The sequence below is a fragment of the Charadrius vociferus genome, unplaced genomic scaffold (genome assembly GCF_000708025.1).
Source record: "Charadrius vociferus isolate BGI_N301 unplaced genomic scaffold, ASM70802v2 scaffold475, whole genome shotgun sequence".
NCBI classification, from domain to species: Eukaryota; Metazoa; Chordata; class Aves; order Charadriiformes; family Charadriidae; genus Charadrius; species Charadrius vociferus.
In genome coordinates, this window is record NW_009648337.1 from 2,803,077 (window position 1) to 2,815,586 (window position 12,510).

General features: G+C 43.7%; 1 protein-coding gene across 1 annotated transcript in view; it reads left to right on the forward strand.

Annotated features, from left to right (window-relative positions):
- ZNF423 (zinc finger protein 423) overlaps window positions 1-12,510 on the forward strand; it is a 192,716-nt gene that overhangs the window by 165,015 nt on the left and 15,191 nt on the right. Inside the window, exons 5-6 of the mRNA XM_009885072.1 lie at window positions 3,655-3,786; window positions 5,347-5,462. Of these exons, the coding sequence (XP_009883374.1) occupies window positions 3,655-3,786; window positions 5,347-5,462 (248 nt within the window). The remainder of the gene's footprint in view (window positions 1-3,654; window positions 3,787-5,346; window positions 5,463-12,510) is intronic.

Genomic DNA, 12,510 nt, shown 5'->3' on the forward strand with positions numbered 1-12,510 from the left:
CCGCGGTGCAGCTGGGTCTGCGCAACCCGCTAATCCTCGCTAACAGGCAGTAAATTATGTACCTCCAAATTTATACAAATGCCTGCCTTTGACATCAGTGGGCACCACCCAGGTTTCACCTTCAGGATTCAGATAATCAGCTCTCATTCCTACCGGCTTCCCTCAAGACCAGTATGGAAATAAGGATGTGTCTGCCAGGGATCAAATGCTTTTGGAGACAAAAGTAGGTACTGAAAACATTACAGGATACTATCATCTCCCCATGATACTTTTACACAAAGCGCTCTGTTCCTCTTTTGGCCTGACATAGTTTCAGCCTGACAGAATCCAGCAGGCCTGCTTGTTTTAAACAAGAGCACATCCTATTATTTTTTTGAGAAATGAAGTGTAAAATTAATGCTTATTATTTTGAGCTCAGGAAAAAAAAAAGGGCAAGAAACCCAAGATTCTCGTTTGCTGTGCGTTGCTTGTTTAGTCCTGTAATCAATTGATCCCCACACAGATACACTTATGGAGAAATGGGAGAAGATCTAGCACAGCAAGCCGTAAAAATCTGCATTTTATTTTACAAATGAGAGGGGCTGCATAATTCACATGAGTTATGTAGGTCTCATAGATGCTTGTCATGTTTAAAAAAAAAAAAAGGGCGGGGGGAATAAAAATGAGGGAAATGATTATATGTTTTCTGTTGCTAACACCCAGCGCCACACGTTTGACTGGAGCGTTGGCTGTCATGCTGCATTGTCAAAAAGCTGCCTTGCATGTACCTATATGATCCTATATAATTCAAGGAATTATTCTCCAAAGGTGACTGAGTATCCCTATACATGCGCCGTGTTTCTGTGTAAAATAATATGCTGTAAAATGCCATAGAGGAGAGAGTGATTATAGCAGCAATTCTATCTATATCTTTGGGCATTTTCATATTTTGAATACACATGCATGAAAAGAGAAACGTTTGTCATGCTAACCATGGTACTTTTTTCCCCCTTTTTTCTTCCTGGATGGTTTTATAGACACAAGAAATACATAATGGACTCCTGTGGGAGTGGAATAAAAACCCCCACCGGTGAGGAGAAGGCCTTATAATTCAGAAGTGGATTTGCAAATCAAAAGGTCTTGCCTCGAGTGGGATAAATTTCCAGATCTGCAGGAACCCATTATGTTTTATTATTTTTCATTCGAGTTTTAGTTTGTTTGTTATGGGTTTAACTATTTAAAATACTGCAGGGATCAGCCACGAAAATACACAATCTCCGTTACCTAATTAAACATACCAAGCTGGTAAGAATATACATCAATTGAAATGCTGAGCATTGTGGTTTGGGTTTTTTTTCACTTTTACTGAAATTATAGGTATTTAGGCTGCAAAAGGAGCAGTCGTCTAATCAGCAGTATGTGTCTATCTGTATTTATGAACACACGTGCTCACACAGGACCATAGGCTGTACATGAATCACTGTTTTCCAAATACCCAGTATACGGAGGGTAGAAAATTAATGTCAAACGTGATTTCTCTGATTTACTTGTAGAAGGAATTTGTTCCATTCTCCCCAGTACCTGCTTTGTCCTCTCCAGGTTTATTGCAGCGTTCAGTTGCTGTACACAGCCACATGGCTGGGCATGCGCAGGATGCTCAGCACAAGGCATGTATCCCTTCCCCATTTTTCCTCCCCTCTGGAGCAGATCGCAAAGATCGCACAAAGCCCAAACTTTTCAGGCAAGGGTCTGATGGGAGAAGTCAGCCTTATGCTACAGCAAGGGGAGAGTGTCAGGTTTTGAAAGCCATCCTTCAGAGAGGGTGATGTGCTCGCCTGTGGTGGCTGCCCAAACAGAGAATTGCAAACCTCTTCGCATCCTAGAAATATCCCAGTCCCCGGTTATGGCTGCCGAGGGAATTTGTGGAGCTGCTGCTGTGGAGCCATCAGCCGTTTCATCTTTCTGTTCCTGACTCTTTCCTCCCCTTCTTTTCCTCTTTTTACCTCCTTCCCAACCCGCCTGTTTACTTCTCCCCACCGCAGCCCCGGTGCCAGCCCTCGCCATCGGCGCCCTGCTCTCGCCCCGCTGCCACTGCTGCTGTGCAGGGCAGAGCACCCAGTGCCGCGCGCCCTTCCAGAGGTGGCACAGGCAGCTCACCACTGGCACGTGCTGCTGCACGAGGCACTGCATGAAGAGGGTTTTTTTTAGATTATTCTTATTTTTCACGCTGCATGGAGGGCCCTTCGAGGCTTGCGTGCTCTGGGAATTGCCTCCAGCTGCAAATGTGCCAAGGCGCAAACGTGCGAGAGCCACCACATGGCCGGGCATGGGCTGTGCCCAGCGGCACGTCCTGCACACAGCCCCGCCACCTAACTCCCTGCCTGGTAAAAGGGCTTTGGGATCCTCGGAGTCCAAAAGGCCTTATAGAAAACAATAATTGCCCTCTGTTAGCCCCTTTAAAGATCTAAAAAGCTAATTTAAAGCGATTGTAAGTAAAGACCATGCTTGTGAAGGCTCGCGTTATTCACAAGATCCAGATGCATTTGGCAAGAGATTAGTTCATTGTATAATGTAGTAATTTCTTAGCTATCTTGGAACTAAAAATTGAAGTAATTGATATTTGAAGATGTAAAAATAAGCTGAGTATACATCAAAAGACAGAATTTCTTTAGTTTTTAAAATAAGTTTTTATGAGAAGTTTGTGTGCTGCCACGGTGAAGGAAAGATGCATTTTCAGGAAGTCTTTACAGAAACCATCCTCAGTTTTTTTAAATTTTAGGTGTTTTCTGATTTATATAAAACTTTACATTAAGTTGTCTAAATTTCCACAACTCACTCCCTCTCTCCTTCCCTCCCTTCAAGAAAACCAAATGATTGTTTAATTTTATGTGTGAAAATTGCTTTAATATGGCTTCAGTACCCCAAAAAAAAGGCTTAACTGCACCCAGAACCACAAACTTCGGTAAACAGAGAAACATACCATCTTACAAAAGTGGTAGGCTTGAAACAATAGTAATAATCATTGTTATTTCCCTATGAGTTCACCTAGAATATAGGAGCATTTAAAATGGGCTGTGTGTATTCAATGCTTAAGATACATGACATGGAAATTACACTTTCAAATGGCATTTAAATACCTTCAGTGGTCTCTTCAGCTTGGAAAAAGCCAAAAGATGTAAAACTAAGGCTGACACTCTGCTCTGGGCTCCTGCTATTCTCCGACAGTTTCCTGTATGTTTCCAGTGTAGTCTGAGGTGAAGATGGCATTTCAGCCTGCTTTCAGTGTTGTTGCTGTTAAATGCATTTTAAATGCTGCTTGACTATATAATAATCTATACCCAGAGCAGGGATGCTCTCCCTTTGGGGCAGGATGCGAGGTGGAGCGGTGCAGTGTTGTCACGAGCCTGGGAGCAGGCGCGGGGGTTCCCGGCGGGTTGATGGCAGCGCCGCTTTCATTGCAGCTGAAAATCAGCGCCGCGCGACGCCATGGGGGCTGTACACCTGAACAGCCCACGCGGCCGGCTCGGCCCGCTTTGCTGGTGAGGCCGGAGCCGCCGCAATGCCTGCGGGTCCTTGGAAGTCGTGCGCGCCGGCACGGGCGTTTCGCGCCGACTGCTGCATCCCCGACGCTAATCTGCTGTGTCACTAACAAGTTGTATCATTTGAACCTTGCAGAGGAAGGCATCAATCATGAGTGCAAGCTGTGTAACCAGATGTTTGACTCTCCAGCAAAGCTCCTGTGTCACCTGATTGAGCACAGCTTTGAGGGGATGGGAGGCACATTCAAATGCCCTGTTTGTTTCACAGGTAAGACAGAGAGGCCAAGACAAGCCTCAGCGTGCATGGCTTGATCCAGAAATGACACTCGGGGGATTTGTAAAATACTGTATTCCTTTCCTTGGGAAAAAGAAATACTGTGCTTGGAAATGTTCAAAATATCGTCTGTCTGAAACTGAGATGCGCTCTGAAGAGCAGCACTCTGGCGTTTGACACCGAGCAGCACTGCCGCATGCAGCGGGCTCTGCATCGCCCCCCACATTTTGAAACCTTTTCACTTGTAGCTTGTGTCTCGAAGGTGCGATGCGCTCCCAAGTGCAGGATTTGCAAGGTGTGGACCTGCTCTTGCAAGCCCTTATTCAGCTGAGTGAGGAGCCCTTGCAGGCCAGGTAGCTCTCAGCCCACTCACGGTGGTGAGGCTCACCTGAATAAAGGTTTGAGAAGACCAAATTATACAACTGTATAGTGTTGCCAGCTGTGTGCTCAGAGGTTTTTTTAAGGCCAGTTTGCTCCTGGTGGCACATTTATAACTCTGGTCTAAGGGCCTGCTACATGTTCCTTCCCTGTACTTCATTTAAGCTGTCTCATCAGTTCAAATGATCTTGGGTAATCTCGATTAAAGGATCTTCAGGATGCATGTTAATGGCTGCCTTTTATGTGCTCCTCCAAACAGTAGTTAACATCTAAGTTGCCAAACTGCTTGAGAGATGTGTGTGACTGTGGACCTGTTGTCAACACCTGCAATTCTTTCAGCTTTGGTGGGAGTATGGGGAACTCACTCTCCTTAGAGTTTGGTCCCCAGTTTGAGAACCTGCTTTTGTGTGAGCTTGGAGTTAATTTATCCTTTTCTGAAATGCGCTGTAAAATAACTCTTTGAGTGCAAGTGTTTGATTCCGCTGAATAAGCTATTTTCACATACTGATGATCATTCATAGAAAATGAGACAAAAATTAAATGAGAAAGATTTTTAACCAGCTAAAGCCTGCAGTTCAATGTTTAACTTCCAAATTTCACGTGATTAAGTCAGAATAATTGTCGATTCAAAATCAGAATGCAGATGCTGTGATATTTGTGATGTTAAATCATTATTTTTATTTTTATTTTTAATACTGAATGGACAACCCATTTAAAAGGTCTAAAAATTGTGACAAGGCTGCCCTTTCAGATTCACGTGCCTGCCAGAAATGCTGTTCTGGGCCACGTGTATTCCAGACCAGCCATCAAGGCTTCTACTGGCCCACTTGTCCTGCATTAAAAATGCATCCGATGCACCTGCCGTGGGCCCAGGGCTCCCCACAGGAGCGGTGACGTCCTCTCTTTGGTCTCATAAATGAGTTCTTCCAGTTACCCGTGGACAGTGTTAGCTTTATGTGAAATATCAAAAATCCATACAGGATTTAGACTCTGTTAGAAGTAAGCTGACTGTCAGCCTGGAGACTCTAAATTGACTACTTGTAAGGACCAAGTGTATCAGAACTTCTCTGGCAGATATCCTTGGACTTTTCAGAGTCTTTGCAATCGTAAAAGTGTAGTTCAAGACAAGATGCCTTACATGAAGCAATCTTAACTAATCGTACTATGTCGTTTCAGTTTTTGTACAGGCAAACAAACTGCAGCAGCACATCTTTGCAGTCCATGGGCAGGAAGATAAAATTTATGACTGTTCCCAGTGCCCACAGAAGTTCTTCTTTCAAACAGAGCTTCAGGTATGTTTACAACATGAGTAAAAGCAAAGCTAAAGCTGTTGATTTCTCTGCCATCACCCTTGTGCAGCATTTAGAAAAGGTGCGTACCTTCAGTATGGTCTCTTCTGCCCTTAAACAGTCTCTCAGTCTCCTTCTGCCTCTCCGGGTGCTATCAAGAGAAAGGGGTCTCTGAGCATGGCTGGAATAAATAAATAAGACAAGACAGATATCATGATTCTTTATGAGTATTTCTCCTGACAGTAGCGTTGCTACATCCTGACATGTCTACGTCAAACACCTTGTAAATAATTTCTTTTTCTCTATTAATAATTTAGGCACTGATTAACATACAAAGACTAAGCAAATGGTATGCTGCCCCCTCCCCTTCCTCACTGTTAAGTCAGAAGTAAAGGAATTTTCCCTGCTGAGGTATGAGCAAAGCGTGGGTGCAGCTCAACACGGTGCTTAATTAGAGGCTCCACCAAGGCACTAGCATGTTAATAAGCTGCAGGTTCTGCAAACCAGGCATTACATGCCAGTTTGCCTGGTGGCACTGGGGGCCACAGCCACAGCAGTTTTAGCCCCCACAAAGCCAGTGCTTGGCCCGCACCCGTTCCCGGGTGCAGCGAGCCTTTCAGAGGGGCTGGACCCTGATCTAGGCACGCTGCTGCAGCTGCTGTCACGGCCTTGGCCCCAGGGGCCACCTCGGAGCCATGCTGGTGAGGCTGGGCTTTCAATCACACTGATACCTTTGGTGCTAAACCCACGTAGATGGTGAAACCTCCGTGGCGTGTGTGCCTGAAACCTGCATGGCATGTGTGCCTGATACCTCGCAGGGAATGGACCGCCAGAGCTGGCCCTTCCAAAGAGCTCGCCGGCAGGTGCCCGCCCTGGCCATCCTCCTCAGGCATATCTTACCTGTGTAACACGGCCACCAAAATACTGCTAACGTCCCCTGGCAAATGCGGTCTTTTTATAGAATGGTGCCGTATGCTTCATTTAAATCTATTAGCTTTATAAACCATGATTTACTTAAACTTTGGAGGGTTTTTATTTATCTTGCTGAATTCCCAAGCTGCTGCCTCTTGTGTCGTGCTGTCATGCTGTGGAAGGATGGTTGATCTTTTCACTTTGTTGATTTTGGTTTTTTTTCCTCCCAGGGGAATCTCCTCTTCCCCTTGTTCTAGCAACCCAATTTGCATAAGTGTACAAAAGTTTTAACTATACCTTGTTAATATTTTAATGAAGTCAGCAGATTTGGGGTTTGTGTGTTCTCACTATGAGCGTTTTATGAAGGCAACAGTGGTGTGCAAAGCCAGCTCTGATTTTTCCTCCCATTTTTCCTTTAAAGTGGTGTTTGGTCAAAATGCCAGCACAATTAAAATGGGCACACTGGCTTCCTAGGTCACTGCATTAACCTTTCAAATCAGATGGTCAAATAAAAAGAACCTTGTTAAATTACAGTCTTAACAGCGGCCCTTTTTTTGCAATTAACAGTTTTAATTACAGAGTGTTTCAATTCTGCAGTGTTGTGCATTGCAAAATTGCTGCAAATAGCAGCTTTAATCAAATAAATTATGATTGTAATTTTCCAGTTTTTATGCAGGATTTGTGTGCATTTAAATTTTCTGTGCTCATAATAATTACACGAGTAGTTTTGAATGGTGTTGGCTGAAGGAAAATTCAATATTAGCTGCACAGTTTTAGGCTTTATTTCAGCAGTGACTCAGAAATGCGTGTTTACTTGATGCCAGGGACTTACTCATTCAAATTCCTGAGCCAAGGAGGACACAAAATGTGTGTGTGTAAATCAGTTAGAAATGCTCAAGACTTTTCAACCAGTCTGCTTTGGCATGATTGTCTCATCAGTTTCTGATGTGTAAGCTGCTTGCTCTAAATTCCTCAACGGTTGGTTATATTTTTGTTGAGTAATGAAGATTTAGTATTATTTTAGTGAACCAGTTGTTCAGCTGCTAGTTAGGGTTAAATCTGCATAAACCTTTCAGTCTCTTAACTGTGCAGTTGTTATTATGTGGGCAAATCACCATCCATCAAGGGGTTTTGCTTGATGAATTTGACTTTTCAGTTCTGATCTTGCTTTCCCACTGGTGTAAAATAACCGGTGTCAAAATCTGAACCTACGCTTTCTTTTACTAGTTTGTATTTTTAAGTGAAACCACTGAAAATACTTTTTAAAAAATTGAGCATTCAACTATTTCAAGAAGAAATTCAGAGTGGGGTGCTTACAGAAAAGCAAGAAAAACAAGGAGGGTGGGGAAAATGACCGGCAGTGCAGGGAAAAGGTAACTTTTATAGATGTCATGGAGTGGCATGAAATAGCCCCGCGGATTTGTGAACATTTCTTTCAAGAGTTAGGGCAAACACCAAGTAAGCCAAGAAGGGCATGTGTGTGCCATGTGATGAGAAACGTTTCTACTGTAAATGTATTTTTAGGACTTGGTGCAAATAGTGTTTCAGCAGCTTAATGCTCTGGAAGCAATCAAAACCCTCTTTTCACTTCTGAACTAGTAGTTGTATTTTAATATAGGTTTATGCTTTGATGTTTACACCATCTGATGGAGCCATAAAACCAAGGCTTAAGAAAGCGCCGAGGAACTGAGCTCATTTTATAAACGGTGGAAATTCTGGTGTGAATCTGGAGCGATGAGTCAGTGAGGTTACCTTGATGATATTGCCAGAAGAAAAGAAAACAATGTTATTTAACTGCTTACATTATCTCATTGGAAATAAGGAAAGAAAACATGGTAAGGTTAAGTATGAAACACAAAGGAAACAGTATGTGTGATAACCCCACGTACCCTTAGGGCAGAAGAGGAAAGGCTGGCAGCTTCGCGTTTTCACATCCTCAGTTTGTGAGATTGACAGCTATGAATATGGTGAAAATCTCCTGGAAAAAAAAATAATTATAGCTAATGTATATTACACCACGGCTATGGTATTTCATTCCCCCCACTGAAACAAGCGTAGAGATGGAGGTTTGGGGGGTTCCTCATGCGTGGGGCAGAAGGAACCCTTTCAAACAGAGCCCCATCTCTAGGACCCGTGTCAGGAGCTGCCGGCCACCGCCAGCAAGCCTGCTTCTCACAGGCAGCCAGAGCGACACAGGGCATCCAGATGTGGGAGATGAGCTAGCTCTTAGACAGCTGAAATTTTGGTCGTTACCATTTAAAACCTAGCAGGGAGCCATGCCAACACCAAAGATGGGTCAGAAATTATGACACATAATGGGTGCTGAGAGTTATATTTGCGGTGTTATTCACAGCTGGGAAATACACCTCCTCAATTGCTTGCATCAAGAATTACATTAAGCGAATTGTGAATGAGCAGTGATTTTCAGAGGAAACTTAAGGAGGATTTTCATAGGTACTCTTTTGCCACACTGCTTTTTCCAAGGAGCCATCGCATAACCAATGAAGTATTTTTATTTAAAGGAATTCCTGCTGTTTGCTTGTGTACTGTTAATCATACCGTTTCCTCCTAAATGATTACAATTGATGCAAACTAAGGCAAGGGATATAATAAACAATGCGCAAATAATCCAGGTACCAAGGGAGAAGGGTACCTGCCAGGTCTTTCCTAGCACAGGTGTTCAGGTGTTTTATTGCCTGCTATGAATAAAGGGCTTTCTTTCCTGTTCAGATTTGGAGATATGTCAAACCACTAAATTGAGGGAGCTTCACCGGAGGAATTTGCTGTCATTTTAAGTGCCCAGTTTCTTTAAACGTACACATATCGAAAGGAGAGTGGCTACTATGGCTCATTGGCTAACACTGTGGTCTGTCTCCCTCCTCATTTCATTTTATGTGAAAAGCTGGCGATTTTCATATATCCATAAACAGGCATGAGCTGCTGCACAGAAATTGCACTCATTATATTAATAATGATTTACCATGAACATCCTCCAGGGGCTTGATTTGGTCCACATCAAAGTCCTTGGGATTCTTTCCGCTGATTACAGCAGATCAAGCCCTAAGCAGGTTTTCTTTTTTTAAGCCTGCTTTTAATGTCAGCTCGATGTTAGATGTATCTCCTACAGAGGGCTGCATCCTGCCCTGGGTAGTGGGGCGCTGCCGCGAGCCACCACATAATCTGATGTGGCCTGATGGGGACGTTAAGATGCTGCTCTGTACACGTGGTGGCTTCCCTGGGAGTGAGGCAATGAGGAGAAACATCTCCAGCTGCTCATGCCAGTGGTCCTTGGGGCCATCTGGGTACCACAGCGTCCCCTGAAGAACGTGGGGAGAATGGGAGTCTCTTGGCTTGTATTGTGACCCACCGGCACCAAGGCGAGTCCTGGGGCTACATCCAAGGGCTCAGTTTACCACCAATGGTCAGAGTACTGAAAAAAAGACTTAAGCAGTTTCTGGTCTGTACCCAGCTATTCAGAATCTTTTAGTGGTTAACGTCTCTAGCTCCTACTTGAAAAATGGGCTTTACCTACTTCCTGGGGGTACAAGAAAGCTTACTTAAATAGGAGTAAAATTTTTCTTCCAAACAGCCCTATGTGCTTGCAGCACTCTGAAATATCTCGGTGCTTCTGGGCTCCAGTGTCCATACAGTCAGTAAGAGAAAAGTAAATCTATGGTATTCTGATGAAGTTGCACAAACTTCTTTTCCCTGGGGGAGTGCGTGGATGGCAGGAAAAATGAGACCTGAAATGCGGCTGCATCTCAAGGCAGTACATAACCTTTGCTGTATTTCAGAACTTACCTATGACTTAGATGTTAAACACCAGGAGGTTCTTGCTGGAAACAAACCACAAGCTCTTTCTGTGTTTCATATGAAGCACCCACAAAATCACATGGCGAGTTAATTTTCTGCAAGTAAAATCCATTTTTTCTTTTAAACAGAACTTATATCTTTGTATTTTGGTTGCTGATAGGCTCTTAAGAGTCTGTTTTCTATCTTCACCCCCCCCTTATTTTTTAAACGTTACTCCTCCTTTAAAATCCCTAAAATGACCTAGTCAATTATCCTAGCAAATTTGGCTAGTGTTTCTTAAAAAATGGTGCTATGGTGCTTGGAGTATTGTTAAATTTTAATTATTAGTAGTTACAAAGCTAATAAATTACAGGAATACCAAAATCTATTCCAGCCATATTGCTGGGTTTCATTCAGACGCAGTCAGATAATTATAACTAACAATAATTAAAAATTAAAAGTGCTGTAGGCACATACCCATCATGTTGAGTCTGTCTGCCTGAATGTTCTTTATGGACTGCAAAACCACAAGTTTTATCTCTGATCTGTCGTCACAGCAGGGAAGAGTTTTACCTATTAGGTCTCCGGTTTTCAATACGCATGTTTAAATTCAGGGGAGGATGAATATACGGCTGTTTATTTGGGGTTAGGAACAGGCTGTCATAAGAACCAAAGCTAAGAAATGCCGTCGCGTGGGCGATGCGGGGCTGTCGCTGGGCTCTGCAGCAGCTGCAGGTGAGGTTCTGTGCAGGTGATGCCAGAGGTTTCCAGGGCCTGACATCCACGGAGGTTGATGTAAGGGCAGAGGCTGCTCATGCTCACGCACCTCTGTGGGATTTGGCAGCAACTTCTCCCCTAGCACAAAATGAGACGGTGTTTCCTGGGGCTGGGGCTGCTGTTGGAACAGCCATGTAACCCAGACCGCATGGCCTCTTGGTTTGGCCAGTTCTGTTGAAACAGAGGATGGTGCAGAAATCTTGAATTGCCCAGTGTTTGAGGTTGTGACAAGGTGTAGCATTTTTTCATTTGGAAAGGTAATTCTGATCAATGTATTGCTTCGTCTTTATCATCCCTGAGGTCTCTTCGATGAGATGCAGAAAGATCTCTCAAGTCTGCAAAGACTCACCTGAGATGAAGCCTGGGAGTAGCATGTCCCGTAACAGAAAACCCTCCTTCATTTCTTACACCATTAATGCTGTTGTGTGGCTGGTCCAGGCTAACAAAGTGTACGCAACTTCACATTAACATGTGCAGAAAGCCCAGCAGCGATGCAGAGCCGGGGGGAGAGGGGGAAGGGAGACAGGTGAAAGGCATCGTTTCAGTCATTAATGCACTTAAGCGCACCCAAGTGTCAACATGTGTGATCAAGTGTAAGGAGGCATGTCGTTCCAATGTGGCAGCGCTGGCACACAGAAGGGGCTTCCTACGGCAGAGATGGCACTTGGATCCGGTGCTCAGGCTGCCCAGCTAAACCCGTTGTTGCCTGTCATCTATGCCCTAGGGCAAGGGTCCAACCAACTTTTGCGTAGGCACCATGCCATCCCAACAGATGGGCAGGAGTGTAAGCCGCCAAGAGACAATGTATATGCATCAATTGTGTTTATTGAAAGCACAATTGCTGGCTGGAAATGTCCAAATGTCTATTCTGCGATAAGATGCCTTTAGTTAATGGATGTGGAAATGCAGCCTAGCTTTGAACTAATTACTTTATATACGTTACAAAACGTAATGCAGACATGCAAATGTAAAATGTGTGGATTATGGGGAGCCCGGTTAAACGTCTGTCATGACACACAGAGTCCCTCCTAAAATTGACTTGAAGTGCCAAGGTCTTACTTGCCTCTAAGTACTGGAGACCAAATTTTGTAGGAGTTGCATATAACTTCACAAATCGCTGGTGCAATATATAGTGATGTGAAAGGAGCCAACCTTTTCCACTTGCAGGTTTCCTTTGCACAAAGATCTCTAAGCTCACCTCCCCTCTTAGTGGTGGAAACCATTTTTACTTGCATGGGTAAATGAGGGCGATAGGTTAATCCAGACCAAAGCAAGACAAGTTTACATATTTCACTGAAGAGGTTTGTTTTCTGCGTGGCAGAGAGAAAATCATATAATATGCTTTTATATTTGACAACATTGTTGCCAACCAAAAAGAGTAATTTATGGAAGCATCCAGAGAGGAGTCTGTATGCACAAATCAAAGGGTGTTTCCTTCCCCTACTTGTTGGGTTTATTCAATTAAGACTTGCTAGTGTTCTTGAAAGATGTGCTTTAAAGACCTTTCTGAATATCCAGTTTGGTATTCATAAAGATTCAGGCATACTATACGTAAATAAATAAAGCAGGA